The following is a 26,923-nucleotide window of genomic DNA, read 5'->3' on the forward strand; positions in this document are numbered from 1 at the left end:
TGCCGGTTGAGAATTGTTCAGCAGTCTTACATCCTCGGCACATAAAAATGATCCTTTCCTCACCTGGACTTTGACAGGTTCCATCCAGTGCTCCAGAGTGTCAGCAGTGACGTTCTCAGGAAGGATTACGGGATCGCTAGGGGGGATTATACACGATGGGGAACACACTGCACCTGAAGGAACAGAAATTTACAAAAGAGACTTGAACTTCCCACATCTCAGTCTTTTACATCTTGGAATCATTAGCTTTGATTTTTCTTTCTTTTTTTTATTGTTTTTTTTTTTCTTTTCTGCTCACGTCTTTTTTAAATAAATAAATAAATAAATAAATTTGTTTATGTATTTGGCTGTGCTGGGTCTTCGTTGCTCCACACGGGCTTTCTCTAGTTGCGGCGAGCGGGGGCTACTCTTCATTGTGGTGCTCGGGCTTCTCATTGCGGTGGTTTCTCTTGCTGTGGAGCACGGGCTCTAGGCGCGTGGGCTTCAGCAGTTGTGGCTCGTGGGCTCTAGAGCGCAGGCTCAGTAGTGGCACACGGGCTTTGCTGCTCCGCGGCATGTGGGATCTTCCCAGACCAGGGCTCGAACCCATGTCCCCTGCATTGGCAGGCGGATTCTTAACCACTGTGCCACCAGGGAAGTACAAAAACAATTGCTTTCTACGTTGTAGGTCACCTCATTAACATGGTCATAGGCAGGGTCGATACTCATCTACTGTGTACCTGTAGGGATATTCCTACACTAACTAGTAAAGAGCCACTTCTGCAAGTTAACTCCCTTGGCCCAAGTGCCCTTTCTCCTTCTAGTCCAATATGCCCCCTCCTCTAGAATCCCTGAATCTCTGTATGACTTAGCAATAAAAGATTTAATTCCTGGTCTCATAGACCTCCAATACCCCACTCCAGGACTCTGGCCAGCCAAAGTCTACCCGGATTTGTTGATGCCTTTTAAGTACTTTTAATACCATTTCTGCTCATATAATTTCCTGGAAGCTTATGACTGCGACATCTACTACCTAAGAACTTTACTAGTTGGGGAAGAAATGGCCCAGAAATCATGAAGGTGGATTTATAATGCCCGCTAGACTGAAGATCATTACACAGGCAGCCAAGAAACCTATGTGATTAAAAGAGGAAACAAGGGGAAATCAGAAGCAGAGATTTTGGTCATATGTTGGCCTTTTAAAGAAAAATCTTGCTTTATTTCTTTGTATGTGGTGTCTTAAGTGTCTTCTAAAATTCTATTCAAAGAAGGCAGGCTCTCAGGGTTCTCTATTTCCTCATCTAAAGATTTTGATGATCTCCAAGTTTCTTTTCAGCTCACACTTACCTCTATTAATGTTTTTTGCTGACTTGTATAATAACTCAAAGAGTTATATGACTCTTAAGAACTCTATATACGTGTGTGTGTGACATATTAATGTAAAAATTAGAGGGTGGGGAGATAAGAATTTTCTCATGAGACACCACACAAGAGGCATGGTCTCAGCATTCCGCTACTCCTTGCCTGACCTTAAGACTTCTCAGTGCAAAGAGCAACTTGAAGATGGTAAAGAACATTCTCAGAAACTAACAAGCTTTCTCATTAACTCAAATGATACCTACTGGCATTACAAACGTTAGAATGACTTGGAAAATTACTCCTTGCTTGTACAATTCAAAACGTCGGGTTAATCTCACAAAGTTTTCCACAAACAGCATCCCTCTTCTATGATGCTTAAGTCCAGCCAGAGCAAATTTAAGTCAACTTGACTTTCAATCGACCTGGCCACAGAGACTTTTAATTTCAATGACTGCTTTAAGAAGTTACCCCTAGGTTCTGGAGCCTAATCCCCTGTACAGAAGGAATGGCTGCTGAGCCAGGCAAGCTAGGCAATTTCAAATTGTTCCTTTCAGGAACTCTCTGCTCCAGTAACGACAGCAGAGAGAATGGAGGAGGCGCCCAGCACATGCGTGGTGTGCGTCTACACGTTTCCACCTTTCCTCTCAGAACTACTACTCCTGCCACAAATCAATCCACTTTTCAGCCTGCTGCGAAATGGGTAACGTGACCAGACACTATGCAAATGGTTCAGCAGCGGCAACAATATTACACATGAGTGGAGGAATTAAAAAAACATAAATTTGTCATAAATTTCATTTTTACTGAAGCAGCTAAGAGTCAACTTGAATTTCTATCCACTCCTCAGGGAGAACAATGGATCTGATTCAAGATCCAGCCAGTCCTAGTTAAGGATTACTTGGGAGCAGAAGTCAGCATCCCTTCCCAAACATACCAATCCTGTATCCCTGTTCACACTTGTACTCCACGAAATTCAGCTCCGAGGTGGGTGGTGGGCATTCCCCTTGCAGGTTCTCACATAACTTGAACTCCTCGGTCCACAGTCCCTCCTTCGTGCAGAGGATGGGAAGCTAGAATATCAAAAGTCAAACACATGTACCTTATTGTTTTGCTAACTTCTTTTAGAGTGGGGGAAAAGGTGGTCTGATTAAATGGTAGTGTTCTCCAACTTCTAGAACCTGGACTAAAAGGCAATATTGAGATAATAAACCATGTTGTTTCTGACCACCGCCTCCCCCGCCGCAAACAAAAAGTCAAGACAAGTTTTTGCTGTTTTGATGTGAAGGAATCATGAACAATTTTGTCATTAATAAAATTCATTAACAATGTGTTTTCCTTTGGATGTAAGGATACGGTGAGCTATCAACAGTAGCCCACGTATTCTGAGATAGTTTTTGGAATTTTTTTCCCCGATGGTGTTGTTTTGCATTGATCCATTCATACTATCCCACAGATGCTGCTTGTGGCAAATGTCAGATTTTTTTCAATATGAGTTTGAGCCCGTAAAACTAATTCATAATTTTTCTGGAGGTGCTTTTTGCCTTTCTGCTTGAATGGAAACATCATAGATGCTTTTGATCTCACCAAAGTTCTAGTCCCTTTCTCCACATGTATGCTGGTTTGTGTAACTCTTGGCTTCGCATCCCCAGCAATCACAAAGTATACTATAGGCAGAACACAGAGAGTAGCACTAACTCACAAACCCCAAGAAAGTAAGATTTTAGAATTACAATAACTCTCCCTTCATCTGGCCAACTCCTGGACTCCTTAAACAATCAGTGCAAACAGATGTGTTGATTTCTAAGGGGTCTCATTTCATGGAGTATTCTTTTCAAATCTGTCCTGCAGTGTTTACCTTGGAGTACTGGACACTGAGATAAAGGCATGTTCCAGGAGAGCAGTCAAGGTCATTGATCTTTGCCTAGGAAGTCTGCTTAACTTCCTGTCTCGTGTATGTGTGTGGTACTTGAAAAGATTCTAAAATAAAATTGATTTTAGTCACATAACCGTGATAAGACTGTGGTTGTTGCTTGAGACCTCTCACGCCAAAATCCTAGGGAGAATAATAGTCAAACAGCGCATTCGGCTTTGCCTCTGCTGAGGAATTCGTGTTTCTGTTCAGGACTCTGTTCTGTTAAAAAGTGTAATACCAGCATTTCTAGCCAAGTTAGATCAGAGGAAATCACACTGCCAAATCAGAATCCCAGCATTTTTGCAATTTACCCAGGTACCCAACCCATCAGGTTGTTCTTCTTATCCAAGAGGAAGTTCTGAAGTCAGGAGAGAATATTCCAAAAACGTGGCCTCTTCTGAATTCCCTATCAAATAATATCAACACCCCTGGTTAGAATCCCAGCTTGGTAAGGCCCTGCCTGTTGCAATTCATTTAGATCATTTCTATGGAACATTCTTGGATTGGTCACCAAGACTAGAGCACAACCTGATCCAAAATAAAGTTCAAGTCATCCTTACCCTTTTACTTTCCTCGTTACAGTTGAGCACACACTGGCTGTTGAGCTCAAAGCCGTTGGTGCATTCATACATGCCTTCAAAGACAGGAGATGGGGGCTCACACACCACTGGGACGCAGCTGCCTTGCTCCCAGATTCCATCTTCCAGGCACTGGATCTTCAGGAACTTGCTGATAAGACATAAAGCAAAATAGCCCATCAACATCCCTCAAGGAGGTTATGGGAGAAGACTGGACCCTCAGTAACATGGGCTAAGGATTAGCAAATAGACAGGGGCAGTTGGGTCTCGTTAGCCAAATGTCATACCTCTCTAGTCTAATTTCTAAGTCATGGAAGTAAAAATAGTAATGTGCACGTAATAGCAGTGATCACATTAGCTGTTATATAGTAATATTTTGTAGATTACTCTCCAGAGAGTTTTTCTAACTATCAGAGCAGCATCTAGACTTTTTCAGTTGGGTTTTCATTAAGCTCTTCATCTTGGAGCAGTCTCACACCCAAGTGCACTTGGAAAATACCTGGTAGGATGGAGTACAGAAATGATTATCACACACTCAGGGGACTAAACGGAAGTCATTTGAGGATCATCAGTGTTAATATGGTAATGTAATCAATGAAGCTGCCAATATTTATTGGTTCTCCAAAGAGGGGAGAAGATACAGCAGTAGGGGTCTTCTTAAAACAGAGGCTCTTACCCTGAACTTCAGAAGAGCAAGAGCCTCACTGGAAATTACTATGGCCATTTTGTTTGCTTACAAGTCCATTTTTTTCTTGGAAAGCATTCATAGCTTTCGTGAGATTCTCTGAGTAGACACGACTCCACAGTGTCCTGGAAGAACTGCCCCTCCTTCGCATGCACAGATGTGGCCTCCAACCAAAGAGACTGCATTTGTGGTGGACAGTAGTCAACAGAATTAGGTTTTGCTGCTGCAAACTCCATCCCGTTCCCCTTCTAACTCACTGCCAAACTGAAGGTGCTGTCCATTTTGCTGTTTTAATGCATCCACTTCTGATTCAGAACATAAGATAAGCTTGTGATTCTAAAATAGAAATAATCCTTTGACCCCTGATTCAACCACACGGTGGCCTTAAATTTTTATTTTCCAGTATCACGATGTTCTTTTTAAATTTAAATATGCCCACCATCTACACACGTTTAATGGACTATCATACTTTTATGCAATGACCCCTGCATGCTTCTCCAGTATTTTAATATTATACTAGTACAACATTTATCACATTATTTTATACATGTGTACATGTCTGCCTTTCCCACTAGGTTGGAAGCTGACTGAAGGCAAGGATTGTGTTTTATTCTTGCTTTTAATTCCCAAGAACTAAAAAAAAAAAATCTGTCTTATATTAGGCATTAATCAAATATTTGCCAAATTGAATTATTTAACCAAAATTCACAGTGTGTTAGGCACACTGCATAGCACATTATATATTTTAACAAAGTGAACCATCAGAGTATCCCTAATGAAGTAGTATTATCATTCCCATTTTATAGATAAACATACTCAGAGACGTTAAATAATTTGACCAAGATCCTACAACACAGAATGCAGCTGATTTCAAAAAATTTAAATAAGTTTTAATAGTTTAACATATTTTAACAATATCCACTTAGATATTCGTGAAGGAGTGTTTAACTTACTATTAAATAGTTATTTAGATTCATACCTTTATTCCCAGTATTATTTTAGGATAGAAATCTGATTTTATGACTGGAATTCTTTAGCATCATAGTTTATGTGGACATATATCTACTATCTGTTAATAATAAACACTATTTTTGAGCTATATTTCAGATGTTTGGAAAGACACCTACATACATTATTTCACTGAATCCCCCAAACAGCATATAAAGGTAAATATTATTATCCACATTTCAGAGAAGGAAACTGAGCCTGAGAGATTTAAAGCTAGCTCAAAGATCCACAGTAAAAGCTGCAGAGAGGACTTGGACCCAGGTCATCCTGCTGTTGAAGCCTGTGGCCCTTCCTGGGTCAGGTTCAGCTGTACCTCTTATGCTATACAATCCACTTTGAATATCAGTAATGTCTCTATCCTACTGAACAGCCCTTTAACCGGATGCCACATTTATAAGTGTGACCAAAAAAGGAAGATTCATTTTTGCGGAGTACTAAATTATGTATAGAAAATTGCACAACTCAGTATATAGCTCAAGAAATTTTTACATGTGAATACACCTGGGTGATCACCACTCAGATCAAGGTACAGAGAATTTCCAGCCCCCCTAGAAATCCCTCTTCCCAGTTGAACCTTCCCACACCCCTGCAACCCACACTCTTCAGACTTGCATCAGCTTAGATTCATTTTGCCTGTTCTTAAACTTTATATAAATAAAATCACACACTGTGTACTCTTTAGTATAAGGCTTCTTTCCCTAAAGGAAGATGACATTTTATTTATTTATTTATTTATTTTTACATCTTTATTGGAATATAATTGTTTTACAACGTTGTGTTAGTTTCTGCTGTATAACAAAGTGAATCAGCTATACGTATACATATATCCCCATATCCCCTCCCTCTTGCATCTCCCTCCCACCCTCCCTATCCCACCCCTCTAGGTGGTCACAAAGCACCGAGCTGATCTCCCTGTGCGATGCAGCTGCTTCCCACTAGCTATCTATTTTACATTTGGTAGTGTATATATGTCAATGCCACTCTCTCACTTCGTCCCAGCTTACCCTTCCCCCTCCCCGTGTCCTCAAGTCCATTCTCTGCGTCTGTGCCTTTATTCCTGGAAGATGACATTTAAAAATGTCTTCTCTAATCGATTTTCAAGGAAGCATATGCAGTTCTTTTTACTATAACGAAGCTCATTTTTGTCCCTCTCCTAGGCTGGATAGTCTACTCTTTTTTCACACTACAGAGTTTATATTCTCCCAGGGACTCTCTCCTTTCTATCACCTCCCACAGATGAAATCCTTCCCCTACCTCTGCTGAACTGCCATTCCCCAGCTGGAGAGAGCAGGCAATACCACTGACACCAGGGGAGAGGCAAGGCTGCAAACCTTGCATGTCAGCATGGTCATAAAGGAAAACCCTTGCTTGGCCAGGACAACAATATTTTGACTTCATGTGGTATTTTTCTCTGAATTGGTTGGAACACTTCAGCCATGGAAACAGTCCTCCCTTTTCTTGCCCAGAGTGGAGAGCCATTCAAGAATGCCGATTTCATATATTTCCTTGCCAGTTTAATAACCTCAGGGATGAGGGTAGAGAGATCAAACTTGGCTGGGGAAGAGTGAGTTGGCCGTTGCGGGTGGTACCCAGGTAATGTGACAGGCCCTGCACCGCAAATCACCAGTCATATCGGTGATAAGGAAGGGAGAAGGCTGTAAGGTGGCAAGGGAAGCAACACAGTTCACATGGGTGCCCCTGGACCCCAGAGGAGGCACTCCAGGAAGGAGTGGGGAGAGGCTGGGAGACAGGGCTGATTCCCTAGGAAATCCTGTTTCCTTCCTGCAGGGGTTCCTATGCCCCCTCAACCTCACAGATTCTCCTTGCAGTTTCATCTCCCTTATACAGGGGCTGTCTTCTGCATGTCAATCAATCAGATGACACAATTCAGGCCCAACCCTCAGACTTCTCGCAAAGCATTTGATTGGTCAGTGTCACTGGCTCCATGTCAATGACTGTCTATACCCACTTAGGAAATGACTCTTGACGCCCCATGGTATGGAGCTTGGCACTTGAGTGCCATGGGCTGGTTCTGGCCTTTGTTCAAAAAGGGACTGAGATTGTGGTAGGAATTCAAGGTGTCCTGTATTCCTCCCAGCTCCAGGAAATTTGGTTTCCACGTCGGGCCCCTGAAGGGGACTGAAGCCTATAGCAATGGCAGAACTTTAACCCCCAGTGGTACCAAAACTGCCTCTGCGTTTCTTCTAGTTTGCTGATCTTGAGGAGTAACCTCTGACCCTGATAAAATCATTAATGAAAACATTGCTTTATTCAGAATGGTCCAACTCCTTCGCATAAAGTATATGAGTCAAAAGCTAAGAGACACTTTTTAAGTCATGAAGTGAATAGGTTTGCATTTCAAAGAATGATGGCATTGGATATTAGACAAAGCACACAGGCAGGCCCTCACCAGGACAGAGATTCCAAGACTTTTCTGATCGTCCAGTGCAAGTGCCTTTCACTTGAAATATTCTATTTACGGACTATCAGCTCCCTGTATTTTCTTTATCCCAGGGGAGTAAGAGAAGCTAAAATATCTCATTTTACAGGCAGGAAACTGCACATTAATAACTATGAGGTGAGTTGCTCAGTGTCACAGCGCAAGCAAGTCAAAGGCAAAAGCAAGAATAGAACTCAGAGTTTTGAAATCATAACATAACACCCCAACATGGTGTTGGAAACACCAACAATGGTTTCCAAATGACATCTGTAGACCAGCCCCATCAAAATCACGTAGGAACGAACTGTATAAAAAACTAGATTGCCTACATCTCCTGGAACTGCCCTCACATTCTATATTTTTAAATTTGTCAACAGTCTTAAAATGTAGCCAGGTTGGCAAACTACTAAAATCTACGCTACTTTCCTATGCTAGTAAAAGTAAACCATAGGTGTAGAAATCAGAGAGCAAAATCACCCACCTAACAACACCGGCCAAAAGGCTGGATGCTTAGCAAAGACCAAACACGACAGTTACAGCCAGACAACTTGCTCTGTAAGTGGTACCATGAGGGTTTGGGGGTAGGGGAAGGTTTGTATTTATTTTCCCTCTACTCCAGAGAAATCACCACAATTTCCAAGTTAGAAGATGCTTTTTCCAATTTCCAGAAATTGTGGTATCCACCTAGTGCCGAAAATCCAGCTGTGCTCTTTCTGCTTCTTACATCATTGCCAGAAATAAAGATCTTGTAATCAAAACTTGGCTGAAAGTTTGATTGATGTTGCTTGAGGCACACATGAGTCTACCCCATCCTTCTATCACCACTGCAGGGTTTTCAAAAGTAATATTTATTTTCCATTGGAGAAAATAAAAGTATGATTGTTGAGTCCAAGGGAATTATCATGTCTTTACTGATCAAGGGCATCTGGTGTCTCCAATGAGTCGTCCCTCATGAGTAATAATAATGATAACAGAAAAACAATAAAATATTGAGCACTGAAATGCTAGGCATTGTACAGAAGGATATATGTCTATATCATTTGACCCTCAAAACCATCCTGTGTGATTACGGGAGTTCTTGATTCCCTTCTCTCCACACATGCTCTTCTGTAACCATCCCCAGCTCAGCAAATGATACCACCATCTACACTGTTGCCCAAATTTGGAACTTAGGAGACATCCTTGATTCTACTCTGTGTCTCAGTCTTACCTTTTCCCCAAGTGAGTATGATCTTATTCAATCCATCAGTAGGTCCTCTTAGTTTCACCTCCCAAATATCTCCAGCATTTGTTCCCATATCTCTTGCATCTCCACTGCCATGAGCAGTAGCCCACGTTCCCATCTCTCAACTCCTTACTGGAGACTTCACTTCTCCTCTGGGCCCTTTCCTACCTAGTCTGCAAACATCAGTCAGAGGGATATTTTGTAAAAACAAATAAATAAATTAGAACATGTCATTTCCCTGCTGAGGACATTTCAATTGCTTCCTGTTGCATGAATAATAAAATCCAAACTTTCTCACTCACGAGGTCCCGCATGAGTTGGCCACACTTTCTCTGACCTCATCCTACATCCCATTCATCTTACTTAGTGTGCTTTGCCCACACCGGACCTAGAATCCCGAGCACAACTCAAGCTCTTTCCTGCCAAAGGAAGTTGGTACCATTCTCTCTGCTTGTGATGTTTTTCTTTTTGTTCTTTTCCTGGCTGGCTCTTCTTCTTATCTAAGGATAGGTTTTGCCACCCAAGAGCATCCTTATTTTATACCTCTAATGTTTTTGGTTTTTAATTAAAGCACCTGTGTACTTTTGCATAGAATGGATACTCTGTAATTATTTTGTATGTTGCCTGCCTCGCCCACTGGGATGCGAGCTTGGTGAGGGCAAGACCTTAGTTTCTATCATATCCCCAGTGCTCAGCATAGTGTCTGGTACAGAACAGGTGCCAATCAACATTGGTTCAATGAATGTATAGATGTTTATTTTATAGATGAACTAAGTAGGTTTCGAGAAGTAAAATAACTTGTCTGAGGTTACCTAGTGGCAGAGCAGGGATCAGTACAGGCATACCTGTTTCACTGTGCTTTGCTTTACTGCACTTCACAGGTATTGCACCTTTTACAAATTGAAGGTTTGTGGCAACCCTGTGTTGTCAGATGATGCTTAGCATTTATTTAGCAATAAAGTACTTTAAAGTTATGTACACTGTTTTAAAAGACATAATACTATTGTACACTTAACAGACTACAGTATAGTGTAAACATAACTTTTATGCACACTGGGAAACCAAAAAAGATTTGTGTGATTTGCTTTATCGTGATATGCGCTTTATTGCCGTGGTCTGGAACCAAATCCCCAGTATTTCCGGGGTATGCCCGTACCGTGGATCTGTCTGATGCCAATCCCTACGTCATAATCTGGAAGCACTAGTGTTACTAGAAATGGATCTGCAGATAAATTACTTTCCTTTACTTTGTGCCTTTGTACAGAGTATCTCAAAGTCTCACCACACAGAATATCCCTAAAGATGACAAGGAGTAACCGCATTACTATTTCCATTACATAGGTTAGGAAACGAAAGCATTAATTGGCTAAGCGTTTTGCAGGGCACGTGGTCAGTTTCTGAGGTGAAATTAGAGCTTCTTCACTCAGAGCATTCTAGGCCCTTACTGCTTACAGTGTGGTTCCCAGAGCAGCAGCACGGAAACCACCTGGGAGCTTAGAAATGCAGAATCTCAGGCTCCCACCCAGACAGACTCAATCAGAATCTGCATTTTAACAAGATCCCCAAGTGATTCCTATGCACATTAAAGTTTAGGAAGTAGTTTTCTAGACCATTTTAAAAGACACGGTCCTCAACTCCACCCCAGACAGAACCATCAGTGCTTCCAAACTCCAGGCCAGCTTTCCTCTTAACAAACTGCAGACCTGGTTTCTCAAGCCAACATCCTAAATGGAGAGCAGCAGACTCCAGGCATAGCTAGTCCACAGCCGATCATAGTTGCTCTACCCTCGCTCACACCAGGCCTCCGGAGGCCCATTCCCGGTCCACTTGACTGGACAAGAAATAGTAATCGGCAGGATCGGCCCACCGGACACACGGGCTTTGACCTTTCATTTTTCCCTGACTCATAAAAATGCTTATAACTTACAAAGCTCCTCTTCCATGTAAAATAGAGCCTCTCTGTCAGAGTGAGCAACCTGCCAACCCCCAAAAGCGTGTGGTCAATTCTACTTCAAAGCTCCACCCCTCACTTCTATCTTTGATCTTCCTGCTGCTAACTCTTTGGTCTCCAAATTGGCAGATGCGATAATGCCCTGGCCCTAAGTCTGAATCCCTACCTCAAGTCTGGGGCCACTTCTTCATCTATCATTGCCTAAACTGTCCAACCCTCAGCCTCTCTCGCTTCAACAGCCCCCATTTAACCTCTTTTCTACCAGTCTCTTGGCCCCTCTCATGCATTCTTCACACAGCTGACAGAGCTATCTTCCTACTAAATCTGCTCAGGTTACCTCCAGACCTAAAAACATCCTGAGGTTTCTCCAATGCCTGCAATTGAAACCTTAACATTATTCTGCATAATTCTACATCTATTCCCTTCAGGGTGTGTTTGAGGAGCTGGTGATTACACTGAAATGCACGGGTGAACTGGGTCTAAAACATGGAAACCTTAAATAGGAATCTCTTGCTTTCATTATCTTTCATCATTCAGTTGCAGCCTACCTTGGAGATGTTGTGGGTTTGGTTCCAGACCATCGCAATAAAGTGAATATCACAATAAAACAAGTCATAGGCATTTTTTGATGTCCCAGTGCATGTAAAAGTTATGTTTACACTATACTGTGGTCTATTAAGTGTGCAATAGCTTTTATGTCTAAAAAATGTACATGTATTAATTTAAAAATACTTTATTGCTAAAAACAATGCTAACCATCATCTGAGCCTTGAGTCATAATCTTTTGATTTGAAATATTGCGAGAATTACCGAAATGTGATACAGAGACACGAAATGAACAAATGCTGCTGGAAAAACAGCACCGATAAACTTGCTCGATGCAGGGTTACCACAAACCTTCAATTTGTAAAAAATGCAGTATCTGCAAAGCATAATAAAGCAAAGAGCAATAAAATGAGGTATGCCTGTATTTGCCCATTCATATGTTCAGTCAACAGATATTCATTAAGTACCTAGTATGTGCCCATACATTACATTAGGTCCTGCTGTTGTAGAAACAAATATTAATACAATAATAAGGCCAGAAGACTAACCTGTGGGAACCCAAAGAGGGGCATAAGGAAGGCTATCAGGAAAGGAACACTTAAAGATGGGTTTGATAAAGAAGGAGAAGGACCTGCCAGGTAGAAGGAGCACTGCATGCAAGAACCAGTGGTGTGAAAGGCAGTGTGTGTTTGAAGCCTTAGTCTAAAGTTTAAATGGAAAAAAAACAGGCCTATATGTGGCCCCTGTGGGGGAAAAGAGCCTGGGTGGGACCAAAGTCTGGCAGAAAAGGGCCACAAATTGTATGAATTCCATTTCAGAGGGTAGGATCTCTCATTTGTAAGGAATCCTTCGGCTAGCTTCATAAAGTTTCTAGTTGAAGAATTCTTCTTCTAGATATTGTTATATTCCTGTTCCTGGTCAGTCCAACTCACAGGACTCATGAAAAGTGCTCACAGGATGTCCATACATTCACCCTCACCTGGGAATTCACGAATCCATCACTGCCCATCATTGTTGCTCTTCCAGAAAGCAAAGCTCTCTACACGGCTCCTTGTCCAGAAGTTACAGCAGTGATAAGACCTGAATCCACTAAAGAGTTACCAGAACTTCTGGCAAGTTGTGACCTACGTAATGACTTCAGAATTTACACAGGTGAACCCTGCATTTGCCTCATCCCTCTGATGTGGGCTGGAATGGAAAGGCTGATTAACATTCTCTTTGCCAGTTTTCCCTGAATGAAGAGGAAGAGTCAGAGGTCACAGTGACCTTCAGCAGGTTGTTAGTGGCTTCACTGGGTAATTCCCATCAGGAAGATGGTGTGTAGAGTGGTTAAGAGCAGATGACTTGGAATCAGGAGACTAATGCTCAAACTCCAGCTGTGGCTCTTCATATGTCTCTGACTTTTATTAAGTCACCTCATCTTTCTTCTCTCGGTTTTCCTATCTGAAAAATGGGGATAATAATAGCTTCCTTACAGGGTCCTTGGAAGATTTTATAAGTTAGTGTATATAAAGCATGTAGTACAATGACTGGTACATACAATGTTCAATAAGCCATGGAAGTTATTAGCTCTGATGACCAAAATCACTCTCTCTCTCTTTCTCTCCATGTTCCCTGTGTTCCCTGTGTGTGTGTGTGTGTGTGTGTGTGTGTGTGTGCGCGCGCGTGCGCATGCGCATGTATGAGAGATACAAGTGTGGAATGTTAGCATTCTACTCAGTCTTTCCACCGTACTTAATTCTTCAGATTTTTGTCCCACCCAGAATCTTTCAGGAGACAGTTCATAAATTAGCTGGGCCTGACCTGACCTTATTACTAAAGAAAAAAGGCAAGCTCTCAATCAAAATGCTCACCCGGTATGCTGAAGAAGGGCTTAGAGGGAGCCTGCGACAGGATGGGGTAGGAAAAAGGAAGTGTAGAAAGGGCATCAGGGAGAGAAATTGTGAGTTGAAGAACCTAATGGCTTATATATAACAACGCAGCACTTACTCATGCTAGATTTTTAAAATTATTTTTCCTGATTAATAGAGAAATCAGTGGTCAATATAATATCAGAGGAGGAAGGACAGTTTTACAAGACCCTCCCTAGCTTGGGATTGAAGGTCACAGGGAAAACTATAAGTTCATCAAATGCTCTGTTCAAAGTGAAGCCTGCATGCCAATCACCAGAGCCTGTGAAGCCTGCAGCAGCGAGCTGGCCTGTGCCCAGGTGTGTGTGTAAGTGTCCAAGGCTTGGAGCAGAGGTTTAGTCACTTTCATGCCAAAAGAGGCTGTAATAAATTAGCCTAAATCTCACATTATCCTACAATGGCAAGAGAATTGAGGATTCCAAGGATAAACTTCGAATGTATTTACTATAAACACTAATTATAAAGCCAGACAATGTCTTAATGGAAAGAAAACAAATTTCTATTTCTCACAGATGCATGAGTGTACATAAAGATTACAGTGGGTCCCTTAATTGCCAAATCAGGGCTAACCTGTGTGTCTCTATATACATAGGTTTAGCATCTAGTCCTGTATGTATATGTACAGTGTTATGACACAGAACTTAAAAATTAGGTATATTATTTTACTGAATTTTTAAAATTACAAATCCAGGGTACTTAAGGAGTTTTAGCATTTGCCTCAACTGCATATTTCATTTCGTTAGCCAAGTCTTTCTTCCCTTTCTTATGGTAGGATAAAATCAGTTGAACCTCAGAGAATCAAGCTATGGTTCAAAAAGTTCAAAAGAGACTAAAAATTTAGGTAATGTTTCCAGGACATGCCCTTCCCTTCTCCTCCAAGACCAGCCTGACTGTATTTGCCCACCCTAATTTTTGAAGTATGTCCAGCTCTATCTTGCTGACGATTTAATTTCCATTTCTTTTTCTCCACATCCCCCTTCTTCCTTTTCACGGTCCACTTGAAGCCACTGTAGTATTTGGATAACTCACACTGGGATGAGATGAAACATTCAGAGGGGGTTCTGATTGGTGGAGGGAAGTACATGTATTTTTTTTTTTAATTTAATGAACTTTCTCTTTTGATGTGTGTGTTTTCTTTATAGACAGGGGAAATGCACTCCCCTACCGCCCTGGTAACTGAAGACTTATACTTCCCACTTGGAATGCCACCTTCAGTCTTTCCGGTCTCTATGTTGTTTTTCTGGGGCAAAGGAACCAACCACAGGATGGGAAACAACAGCCCCTGATGAAAATGTAAGCTGAGTATATTCCTTGCTAAAGAAGAAGATTAGCTGTTAAACACACCAAAAGCAACATTTTACAAGGAGTATTAACCTGCTGGAAATGATGATGATGGTGATGATGATAAACAGCAGCTACTTCTGACTTGAAGTTTGATCTAAGAACTGTGCTCAGTTCTTTGTATCTACTGTCTCACTTAATCCTTAAAAAAGTCTGTAAGTATCCCTCTTTCCTATTATCCATCTGGTAAATAAAAATAGTCATGTTCAATAGAGATCAGTGACTTGAAAGGTCAAAGAGCTAATAAATAGCAGAGTTGGGATATAAATTTATATCTTACTAGCACCAGAACCTGCGTAATTAACCGCTAAGCAAAGAGATAAATCTTGGGCAAAGGAAAGACTTCCTAGAAAGCTGACTAAATTTTCTTCTTCAGACATTTTAGAGAAGTGCTTAATCTTTAAACTCAATTCTAGAAATCCTTAAAAATGTACCCAATATTCTGTCTTCAAGAAAGGTCTAGATCTAATCCTCTTGGGGGTGAGTGGAGAACAATTCACCAAAACCCATCAAGAGGAAGAAATAAAACCTTGGCTATTCATTTGGATCAGAAGCTCTCCAAGTATTACCTACTAAGTATTGCCTACTAAGATCTTGTCTGTGTAGTATTTGTGTTTAGAATATATTGCTGCTTCTTTTTTTCCTGGTGGCAATAAATTTCATGTATCACTTCTCTCAATGGTGTTATACCAAAGTGTTAAATCTCCTCATTAATTCTGTTGAGATAGAAAATAAAATGTAGACTTTTAGATCTGGAAGTCACTCAAGATTTTCCATTATTTTTCAGAGGTGGAAAAAGAGGCTCAGAGAAATGTAGTAATTTACCCACGGTCAAAAGCCTTATTAGCCAAGAGCGTGGGCTTTGGAGTTAGAATGGTTTTAGCACCATGTATTGACTGAGTGATCATGGGATGACTACTTAACACTACTCTGAGTCTCAGTTTCCTTACCTGGAAGAGGGGATAATAAAGTACTTAAATGTATTATTATTATATTATATCATTACATATTACCGTCTCATATTATTCTCCATTATACTCTTATTTTATCATATGATAAAATTTACCTGTGTCGTAAGAGATGAATGGGGTAATGTATGCAAAGTTCTTCACACACACAGCACATGGTGCTGAATCATCATTCATCATCGCCAACCCAATAGCACAGGGTTGAGGCCTTATGTGTTTTAGCTCTCTGCCACACTAAACGGTCTTCCTATGTGTACAGAGATGGGTCAAGTACACACGTCTAGCTACAAAGCCCTCTCGCACCCTCCCCCCAGATCAGAGCAGACAAACCTCACTGAAGGGTTTTACCAACCAAACGTTTGGCAAACAATAAATAGGCACAACGCAAGGCCTATTTACAATGTTGCAGTCTGAACCTACATTTGTGTTTCTAGAACTTAAGTAGATTTATGTTCTTTGGAAAAGCGACCCTCAGAAGGATGGCTATGTACAATTACTCTTAAACAGGTATTACTACTACAGTACCTTTCAGATGGCATCTTGATGAATGACTAACTTAGAGGGAGAGGCTGTCTAAGTAAAGTTAGAAGGTTGGGACAATTCATACTTTAAATTAATTATGAGTCCTATCGAGGTTAGCCTAACCTTCACACATAAAGATAACACCTAATGAGAAAAAGGTAACCACGGGAGTGAAAGACAAGGGAGAATATAACACGGTCTTTTTGATAAAATATAAGTCGTACACACTTATTTTAGCTCCCTGGGAAGTCAGGTTAATGAAACATTAACCTGATTAATGTGATTAATGATGACGTATATGTGGAAGTAAATTGCATGGAAGGAAAAGAAAGGTGTGTGTGTATTACAAAATATGAATAAGAAAGAACTCCTGAAACTATCTAAACATGGCAATTTCTTTGAAGTTACCACTGTTTGTATTTTCTCTATTAACTCCAAAAATAAATAAACCTCAAAGAGACACATGAAATCTGGCATGCAAAAGTGCTGCTATAGTAATTTTTTTTTTTTTCCTTCGGTACGTGGGCCTCTCACTGTTGTGGCCTCTCCCACCGCGGAGCACAGGCTCCGGACGCGCGGGTTCAGCGGCCATGGCTCACGGGCCCAGCCGCTCCGCGGCATGTGGGATCCTCCCGGACCGGGGCACGAACCTGCGTCCCCTGCATCGGCAGGCGGACTCTCAACCGCTGCGCCACCAGGGAAGCCCAGCTATAGTAATCTTGAGAAAAGAAAACGTTACTCTGGATAGTTTTCAGAAAGTCAAAATCCCATGACTGATATTGTTCTTACACAAAGAAAGGTTTGTGCTTCTAGATTGTGCTTCTTGATTTTGGCTGCACATTGGAGTGACTTGGGGAGCTTTGCAAAAGACTAATGCCTGGGTGCCACTTCCAGAGATTCTGATGTAAGTGGTTTGGGGTTTGAGCTGGGCATTAAGATATCTGAACTCTCCCCAGGTGATGCTAATGTACAGACCGGTATGAGAACCACTGTTCTGGTGAGCTTGTTGAGAGGGAGAGGTCTAATCCTTTTTCTGTTACCACCAACTTGTACAGTTTGCCAATCAAGCTTAAATGTCAGTTGAATAAGTGAAATTAAAACTGTCTCTGGAGAATGACCATTCCTTCTATGTTGCTGAGACAATTGCTAGAAGAAAAATAGACATAATATTTTTAAGGGTTCCTACCACTCTAAAGCACTTGAAATAGAAATTTCCATACCCTCATAAGAAAAAAAAAAAAAACCACCCTCTTTCCTGCACCATTTTTAGCATCAAATTTAACACTAAAATCCTATCATGAATTTTCTAATAATTCAGTCTTTTCATCCATTTAGAAACTATTTATTGAGTACCTACCAATAAATGTAGAAGCCACTGGGCACATGATGCTAAACAAACATCCATGGTCTATTGGACAGCTAATCGAACCATTTCTACTCAGTGAGATAAATGATGTTGTCAGGGAGGTTTTCTGTGCAGTGGGAAACCATGGGAGGGACACTTCCTACAGACTGGGGAGATCTGGGAGGCTTCCTAGACAAAAATCACACTTACGCTAAAAAATAGGGGAGTAGGAGTTAGCCAAGCAAAAGGCCACTGTCGGGGAGAGTTCTAGCCAGAAGGAACAGCATGTTTGAAGGCCCAGAGGCATGCTAGCCATGGTGTATATAAAGAAGTAAAAGAAGGTCCAGAGCATTAGAGCCTACAGTACAGAAGGTGTTGTGTGTTACAGTTGGAGGGAAGTGATCTCTCAGGGAAGATAGTCAGCGACAAAGCTAGGTAAGCCAGGCCCAGCTAGATCATGCAAGACCTTGAACATATTTTAAGTTTAAGCTTTTTTATTTTCTTAGATGAAATAGCAGAAAGGCTTGTCATTTAGTTTTATGCAAGGGAATACTATAACTGGATTTGAGTGTTTTGAAGATTATTGTTGCTGCAAAGTAGTGAAGGTATTGAAGGAGGAAAGACTGGAGTTAGATCAGTTCAGAAGTGAAAAAGGATAGTGATCTGTCATAGAGAACTGGCAGCAGGGATGCGGAGAAATGGCCATATCTAGGGGTCAGTAAGATGATGACACTCAATGGAAGTTGATGACTGAGGGTGAAGGACATTCGAAAGTCTCAGGTTACCTGCAGGTCCCTGACCTGCCCAACCACATGGAACACAGAAGGATGTGCAGATTTGAAAGAGATTGTAACAGGCTCTGTATTATATAGTAAGAGTTTGAAAGGCAGATCGGATTTCCCAAGTGGCTATATCTGTAGGCTGTTGTCCTAATGGGTCTTATGGTCCTTACAGGAAGAGACTAGATAGCAGGTGTGGTTTCAGGAATCATCAGCATGTGGAAGGTAGTCGAGGCTATGGGGTAAATGATCTTCAGCCCAGACAAGTGTGCAGAGCAAGAGGGAAGAATGAGCACAGAGACACCAATATTGAAGAAATGGGCAGAGGAGAAAAAGCCAGAAGAGGAAATTGAGAAGAGACGGAGAAGAAGCAGGAAAATCAAGGGAGTGAGATAGAGCAGAATCAAGGAAAAGTCTCAAGGAGGGTCTAGCCAACCATGTTATAATGAAGAGCCAGACTCCACCTTTGATGTTTGACTCTGATGGCTTTCAAGCCCCATCGTATCACACATCTGAGCAAGCCTGTAAGAAAGCCTGGGTGCTTCCTCTTTTGGCTTCAGCAGAAAGTTCAAACCACGCCAGGTCCTGTTCACATGCACAAACCCTCCCCCAAGTCTCACCCCCTAACCACCATACAACTCCAGACCAGTCTCCCTTCCCTGATTGCTCAAGCCATTTGAAGACCAACTTGGAATTTTCCCCTTCTCTCCCCTGAAAGCCTCATTATGTGAGTAATAGACATTTTCATACTCTCTTGGTCAATGTGTGGCATCATTACTTTCAACATCCAAACCAGACTTGGGTGGGAGGGTCCATCCTATCTCACAGGGTAACTGTGACATAAGCCGACTATTCTCACATAACATAAGGTCTAAAAAGAGTCCCTGCATTTGACAGCAGTGCGGTCCATGGCAGGCTCAGCCTTAGCGGAGAGATGGGAATAAAACCTGAGTGTCAAAGTGTGAAGGAGGGAGAAGATGGCAAGATGGAGACAGTGAATACAAACAACTCTTTCACCAAGTTTCACTGTAAAAGGGAGGGGGGAAGCTGTGGTAGCTGGAGGAGGACATGGAGTCAATAAAAGGCTCTGCTTGTTTTCATTTTAACATAGGAGAGACCCGAGCACAATTAAAGAGAAGTAACCAGGTGAGAGGAAGGAAGAGGCTTCAGATGTAGGAAAGAGGAAGGTAAAGTCATTGAGAGAAATTCTCTAGAAGGGGTACAGGATCCAGAGCAAAGGTGGAGGAGTTCATAACTCATTTTATTTTTTAAAAAATTTTAAATTTATTATAAAATATGATTTCTTAAAAGAATCCTAAAATAGAAGACAAAAAAATCTCCCTGAGTCATACCACTTGCCCAGAGTATTGACACTTTGGTGTTTTTTTCCTAGTTAAAAGAAAAAAAATAAGTTTTTTTTTTAACTGAAGTATAGTTGATTTACAATGTTGGGTTAGTTTCAGGTGTATAGCACAGTGATTCAGTTATACATATACATATAATACATAAAGAATATATATATATTCTTTTTCAGATTCTTTTCCCTTATAGGTTATTATGAAATATTGAGTGAAGTTCCCTGTGCTGTACAGTAGGTCCCTGTTGGTCATAATTCATTTTAGACAGTGAGAAGGGGGAGAACATGTTTGGAGGTGTCAATTAGCTTGCACACCTATCTATGGGCAGACCTTTGTGCTTTAGGGAGTGAGGTGATCTGCTGGAAGTTAGGGAAGATGTGTTATTGGAGGAGAGGAGGTCTGAAGTAGCCTTCAAGAACAGAGACAGTGTTTGTCTTCAAAGCACAGAAGGGTCTGGACACAGGATGGAAGGGTCACGTCCCTGTCTTACTGCCATCTTGGAGTGCTGGTCTCCGCTTGGTTTGCCTATTTAGAAAGATCTGTCTAGTTTTCTTTTATCACTTTCTGCCTCCACAAGTTGGCTATGATCTCCTCTTTCTAGCTCACTTCATTATTTTTTTAAACTGTTTATTCATTTATCTCATTATAAAGTCTAGAAAACGTAGCAAATATAAACAAGCAGAAAAAGAAAAGTTATATTCCCTATAAACCTACTACCTAGAGAATACGACTATTAATATTATAATCACTTCTAGCTTCTGAAGAAGGATGATTAAAAACATACCTTTAATATGGAAAATAAGGATTGTATCATTTATAATAATTATGTGCTGCTTTTATCCATTTATTGTATTGTGAATGTTCTCTCATGTCTTTCATATTCTTCTAAACATCTTTAATGGTGACAGGATATTTCACGATATGCCTGTGTAACTGTATGGCTGTACTACATAATGGGCATTCATTTTGTTTTATTGAATTTTTTGTTACTCTCCTTCTCAATTTTTCCCTCTGGAGAATCCATACAGTTTGGGTGATACTGACTCTACCCAAGACTTCAAGGCCAGGTCCTTGACCAAGGCCAAAGCCATTGCATTTTCTTGTCTTCAGGAACTAGAGTCAGTGTGAGCAGTGTCACCTTCACATCCCGGGAAGAAGGGGCAAGGGATCCAGGGGCCAGGAGAAAGGGCCTACCTGTAGTCCATGTCCTCTCCTATGCTCCACTGTAAAGAGAAATAATGTCCATGAGAGAGGGAACATGGAGGCTGTGTGCTCCTGAGGCCAGAGCCTAGGTCTTACTGATATCTTCACTCCTAACCCCGAAGCTGGCATAGAGCACCCACGTGAAGAAGTGCCAACTGCAGCTGTGCCCTCCCTGCATCCGCAAGTGCAATGGGACAAAGCTTAAACAGGTTGGATAGAAGAGAAAAGTCAGATGCAGCATTTATCTTTTTCTCTTGAAACAATATTCAACAGACTTGAGAAGAAGCAGGAAGGCAATGTACTTGGCTGATATTTTGGTAGTTGTTTCCTTCTTTTAAAAAGAAATGAACAAAAAGTAATTTCTAGCATATGTATTGAACTTCATAGTTTATAAAACGCTTTCAGTACATTACCTGCTTTGGGCCTCAAAACAATACTCTTGGGTAAAAATCATTACCACTCCTCACGTCAAGGAGGCAAAAACCGAGACACGCGGATGTGACATACATTGTTCAGGGTCATGCAAAGAACAAGTGGCAAATTTGACCACCTAGGAGGTTTTTCCACTACTCAGAGAACTGCAGAAGACTAGCATGTGGCCACTCTGTCTGGGTTAATCTCCCTGTTAACTTCTCTCAACTTCTTCTCCCCCTGCCTGCATGTCCTAGAAAGAATTTTAGGGCTCCATCTGTACAACTCTGGGCTCCAAGCAAGGAACAAGGCTGACATAGTTCGTTGGGTAAACACAAGAAGCAAGTGACAGTGATTTACTCCTGACCTGCAAACTTGATTACCAGTCCACTGCTGGCTATGTAAACAGGTGTAAACTAAGATTAAAACCAGTTTATGCAGTGCCGTAAATAATTTAATCTCTCCTCAGCATGGTGCTTGTGAATGTAAATGTTTAAGTCCAAACCGATGCTGATGCTGTGATGCAAGCTTCCAGTTTCTCAACCAGAAAAGAAAGCTGTGCCTTGTGGGCCCCTGCTGGGGCAGGGAAGCCGGTGGAGTCAGATATGCAGATGCAGCAGGAAGCCCATCGTCATGGAGGAAGCCTCACTGTTCCCAAGGCAAAGCTCAGCCATGGGCCCAGGGGAGCTAGGAATAATGCCTCCACCTCGAATTCCTCCTGGTCCCCGAGACTTTTCTCTCTCCCTCCAGTCTTCATTGCATTGTTCTGCAGACACCTGAGTTGGCTCAGGTGTGTGAAAAGTGAGGCAAGAAGAGAAGAAAAAGAGCAAGAAAACAGCAGCCTGAAGGCTGGCTGTAATGCCATTCTCACTGGAAGATGACCTGGATACTCACTACCCGTCAATGCATGCTGACGCAAATTGGTCTAGATCCTATGACCATCACATGCAAATGTGTTTTCAGCTGTCAAAAACTGTTGACTATACCTGCTAGAGTCACTGAACCAGAATGCTGCTTCCTATGAATTTTTCATCAGTATTTATTCATGTTCTAATTAGCCAGGCTCTTGCCACGGGCTGAGATCTTGAGGAGGGGACTTCCCTCTCCCCCTCCCAAATATGATCTTGGGTTTTCTTGGGAGTGAAAGGCTCCGGGCAAAGCCGGACTCAATCCATCCCATATTGAGATGGCTGGATGTTGACTAGAGAAGGGCGAATTGGAGCCAGAGAGTAAGCTTCCTGTTTTTCTTTTGCTCCCTTAGAGAATTCTAGCTTACAATCAAAGTTGGTATCTCCTGGAATCACTGGTAATGCCATGGCTGGGATTATGTCAGTTCAAAAAAAAAGTCTTTAAAAACATACCTACTATGATCAGATTTTGAACTAAATCCTGGGTAAGAAATAAATCTGATTTTCTCCTTTACTGACATAATTTATGGTAGGAAAATAATAGTTACTATTTATTGAGTACAAGGAGTTTCTTCTTCTGAAAGCTTTTTGCTTGTGTTTGTTCGGAAAATGTTTCTTTTTCTGAAACCATTTATTGAGCATTTAGCACAAACCGGGCACTGGGCTGAATATGTATTATCTTGTTTAATCCTCAACTGAACACTCTGGTGAGGGCATTATCCCCAGCTTACAAAGATGAGACCCAAAGAGTTAAGTAACTTGCCTGAGGTTACTCAGCTAATAAAATGGGGAACAACTGGGATTTGAACCCCAGCATGACTTTCTTTAAAACCCTTCCTCTTAAATTATGCAGTAAGCTTTTGTTCTTTCTGATCCACCATGTGTTCAGAAGAAAGGTTCCCTTGGTTTCTGGGTCTAGGAGTGTATACACACAAAATCCAGGAAAAAGAAAGCAGAGAGACTATAATTACAATATTAATAGCTAATATGTATTGAGTTTTATGCTTTAAAAATAAATTTACTGACTCATGTTTTTTTGTTTGTTTGTTTGTTTTTGCGGTACGCGGGCCTCTCACTGTTGTGGCCTCTCCCGTTGCGGAGCACAGGCTCCGGACGCGCAGGCTCGGCGGCCATGGCTCACGGGCCCAGCCGCTCCGCAGTATGTGGGATCTTCCTGGACTGGGGCGCGAACCCGCGTCCCCTGCATCGGCAGGCGGACTCTCAACCACTGCGCCACCAGGGAAGCCCCGACTCATGTTTTATACATACTAATTTATTTAGTTCCTACGTTATTATTATTATCCTCATTTTACAGATGAGGAAGAATGAGGCAGAGAAAGAAGACTTCCCGGCATCACATAACCAATAAATACCTGAGGTGGGGACCATCCCAGACAGTTTCCCCCATAGCCACAACCGTAAGCCTCCACCTGTCCTGATGAGGATGTTCTAGGACAGAGGTGGATTCGGGTGATGTGTGTACTGCTTAAGAAGCTCATAACACTTACTTTCAAGGAAAATAATAATTCGGGCAGAGACTCTTTTAAAAACACCTAGATGAGACTGTGGAATCTCCTATGAGAAAGAATATCTTTACAGAAAGCATACTTGGCCAGCCTGCCTGTCATGACTGGGGAACACACCTGTGCAGGTGAAGAGAGATTATACAGAAAAACAAACACAACAAACAATGGACAACCCAGAAGGTCTTAATATTATTTCCAAAACAGTGGTCTAGGATTTGCAAATGAAGGAACAGGAGCAAGGTACAAGGGTAGAGAGAACTGCAAAGACCAGGAACAATCCAACTTACTTCCTGACTTTATTCTCCGCACTTCCCATCACGTAGTAGCCCGGTTTGCATTTGTATCTGCAGATGGAGCCCACATCATGGTTGCCCTGGAGGCAGTGAGGCAGGAGCAAGTTGGCGTTCGGGATAACAGGGGGAACATCACACTCCAACTTGCAGTAGGCTTCAGGGAGAGACCAGAGCCCATCTTCAAGACAGGTCAGCCACGGGCTCAGTCCTGACTCCAAGAAAGAGAAGCACAAGATGCTCAGAACAGAGAGTCCAGAAATAAAATACTAGCAGAGAGAGCGAAGACCTGTCAACGTACCGTCATTCTTGGAAAGTCACGTTACTCTTTGTGGAGCAGCTTCTCTAAAACCTCAGGTCAAATGTTTATCCTATATCTTTGTGCCCACAGAGCGTCTACTGTGCTCTCTTATACAGCACAGAGGTCAGAAAGCTCTTTCATGACCTGAATGAAAGGAGAGCTACCAACCAAATCATTACCTCACTTCCTCACTATAAATAATAAAAATAGAGTAGTGACAGTATTGTGGAAAGCATTATAATAATACTAGATGACACTTTTATTGTGCTCATTATATGCCAGGCACCGCTCTAAGCATTTTACATGTATTCACTTGTGTAAACTTCAAACCTCAAACAACCCTATGAAATAGATACCATCATTATCCCCTGTTTTGCAGCTGAGGAAATTGAGTTTAGGTAACTTGCCCAAGCTAGTAAGAACAGAGGCAGGGTTTGTACTCAGGCAGTTTGGATGCAAAGTTCTGCACTTCAACACCATACCGTATGCCTCAACGTCATTCATGGTTTCTCCAAGTGCAATCCATGGACACCCCACAGTAGCATCACCAACCCACCTCAGACCTACTAAATCAGAATCTGTCAGCATGAGGCTCAGGAGGTTGCATTTGTAACAAGCCTGCTCAAACACTGTTAGGCGCACCTAAGTCCAGGAGGTAAAGAGCAAGATGTGGGGTCTTCATCTCTTCCTAGCAGTACAGCTCATGTAACTATGCTCACATTTCTAAAACAGAATGAAAAGCACCTAACTCATAGGATGGTTGTAAATATTAAATTTAAAAATGTGAATGATAAAGGGTATCTGGATTATTAATATTATTAGAAAACTGTTAGTTGGCTTGACTCCAGAGGACATAAAGTCAAATAAAAATGGGAAAGTCTAAGCATCTTTCATTAATGAGATCTTGAGTCAGGGCATTCTGGGACAAGGAATGGTACTGCCCTTTGGGACTTTGCTTGTGTTATCAGAAGAGGGTGATACAGCAGAGCCAAATGGGAAGGGCACTGGGGTGAAGAAAAGATCCCCAAAGTACCCCCGAAGAGAGAGAACCTGAAGAGAACTTGCATACAGCTCCTGGTTGGCCAGACAATACCTTGAAGCTTGGCTGGTGGGACACAGGAGATGGAGCAGCGTTTCAGAAAGTTTGTTCCCTCTGAGCAGGAGAAGTTTGCATAGTTCACCAAAGACTGGTCGGGGACACCACAGTCAAGGGGCATGCAGCTCACAGCCCGGTCCCAGTGCCCAGAGGAACATGTGAGCAGAATTTCCTTCTAGAAACAGAAAATTTTCTGCTGTCAAGGTGACATAAAAAGGCTTATCAAAACAGTTTCCAGGCTTTGAAAGAGTCCTGATGATTATTTGTGCAAACGTTCACAACAGGCAAAATTAGTTTGTCTTTCTCCCTCTTTATGCCTTATTGTCTTAGTGCACTATCTCACACTACCCAGGTATGTTGCTAATGAAAGACAAATGTTAGTGTAAGGGAATCTTTAAATGAAGACTCTCCTAAAGGCCAACTCTTGGCTATCCTCCACGTGCTTCTCCAGATCACTCTCTACCCTTCTCCACCTTGCCCTGGGATGCTGGCTCCTGTAGATTTCATGCCTCTGACTTGTGTTTGGTTTAGCACCCAGGGCAACAGTGGCAGGAGACTGGAGAGGGAGAGAGGCAAGGGAGGTCAGGGTGCTGATCCTTGCTACTCCCTCCCTAGGGCTTGCTGTAGGTTGGCTGCACCCTTTGGCAGCGATCTCCACACACCTCCTGCACTCTCTTCCCAGGGGTTCTGCTAACTGCTCTCTATAGTCAACTCTTCAGGCCTACAGGAGATATCACCCCTTCACCCTGGGATTCTGCACCATCTCCTTGTAATTTCCTATATTCTGCCCCCACCTTTAGAAGTGGTCCCTTTACTGAAGTCCCTCAAATTGCCCACCTTTGAGTGTGTCATCTGTTTCCTGCTGGGACCTTTACAGATAATGCTACTAAACATAATTGTCTCTTCTGAGAATGGTGCCTAGGCTTTAAGAACCGCTGAGACTTAATGCATATGAGGCATCTTCCAAACTTTGTAGTTAAGTTTGAGAGATTCCAGCTGTTTCCCTCGGCCTGCGGTTTCTGTAGGGGAGCCCTAGAATTCATCACCATGAAATAAATGAGGAGACATTTTTTGAACACCTAGAAGGGCCAGATTCCTTACTAGGTTTGGATAAACAAGACCCTCAAGGAGCTAATAATCTACCAGCAGAGCAAATCATAGGTTGGAGCAATGTATCAGAAAACAATTGAAGGGGGAAAAAGGGAAAGAAGGAGAAATAGAGAGAGAGGAAGGGAGGAAAGAAAGTAAAAAAGGAAAATTCAGGAGATATATTTTTGTTTTA

General features: G+C 41.9%; 1 protein-coding gene across 16 annotated transcripts in view; it reads right to left on the reverse strand.

The window, feature by feature from the left end:
• Nucleotides 1-26,923, reverse strand: part of PAPPA2 (pappalysin 2) — a 556,585-nt gene that overhangs the window by 47,441 nt on the left and 482,221 nt on the right. For all 16 annotated transcript variants that reach the window (XM_029227419.1, XM_029227421.1, XM_029227422.1 and 13 more), the window contains 5 exons: nucleotides 25,639-25,816; nucleotides 24,242-24,455; nucleotides 3,811-3,979; nucleotides 2,273-2,408; nucleotides 64-173 (listed from right to left, as the gene is read on the reverse strand). In XM_029227419.1, coding sequence (XP_029083252.1) covers nucleotides 64-173; nucleotides 2,273-2,408; nucleotides 3,811-3,979; nucleotides 24,242-24,455; nucleotides 25,639-25,816 — 807 coding nt within the window. The remainder of the gene's footprint in view (nucleotides 1-63; nucleotides 174-2,272; nucleotides 2,409-3,810; nucleotides 3,980-24,241; nucleotides 24,456-25,638; nucleotides 25,817-26,923) is intronic.

Source organism: Monodon monoceros, unplaced genomic scaffold (genome assembly GCF_005190385.1).
Source record: "Monodon monoceros isolate NGI ecotype Baffin Bay Population unplaced genomic scaffold, NGI_Narwhal_1 Super_Scaffold_18, whole genome shotgun sequence".
In the NCBI taxonomy this organism is placed as follows: domain Eukaryota; kingdom Metazoa; phylum Chordata; class Mammalia; order Artiodactyla; family Monodontidae; genus Monodon; species Monodon monoceros.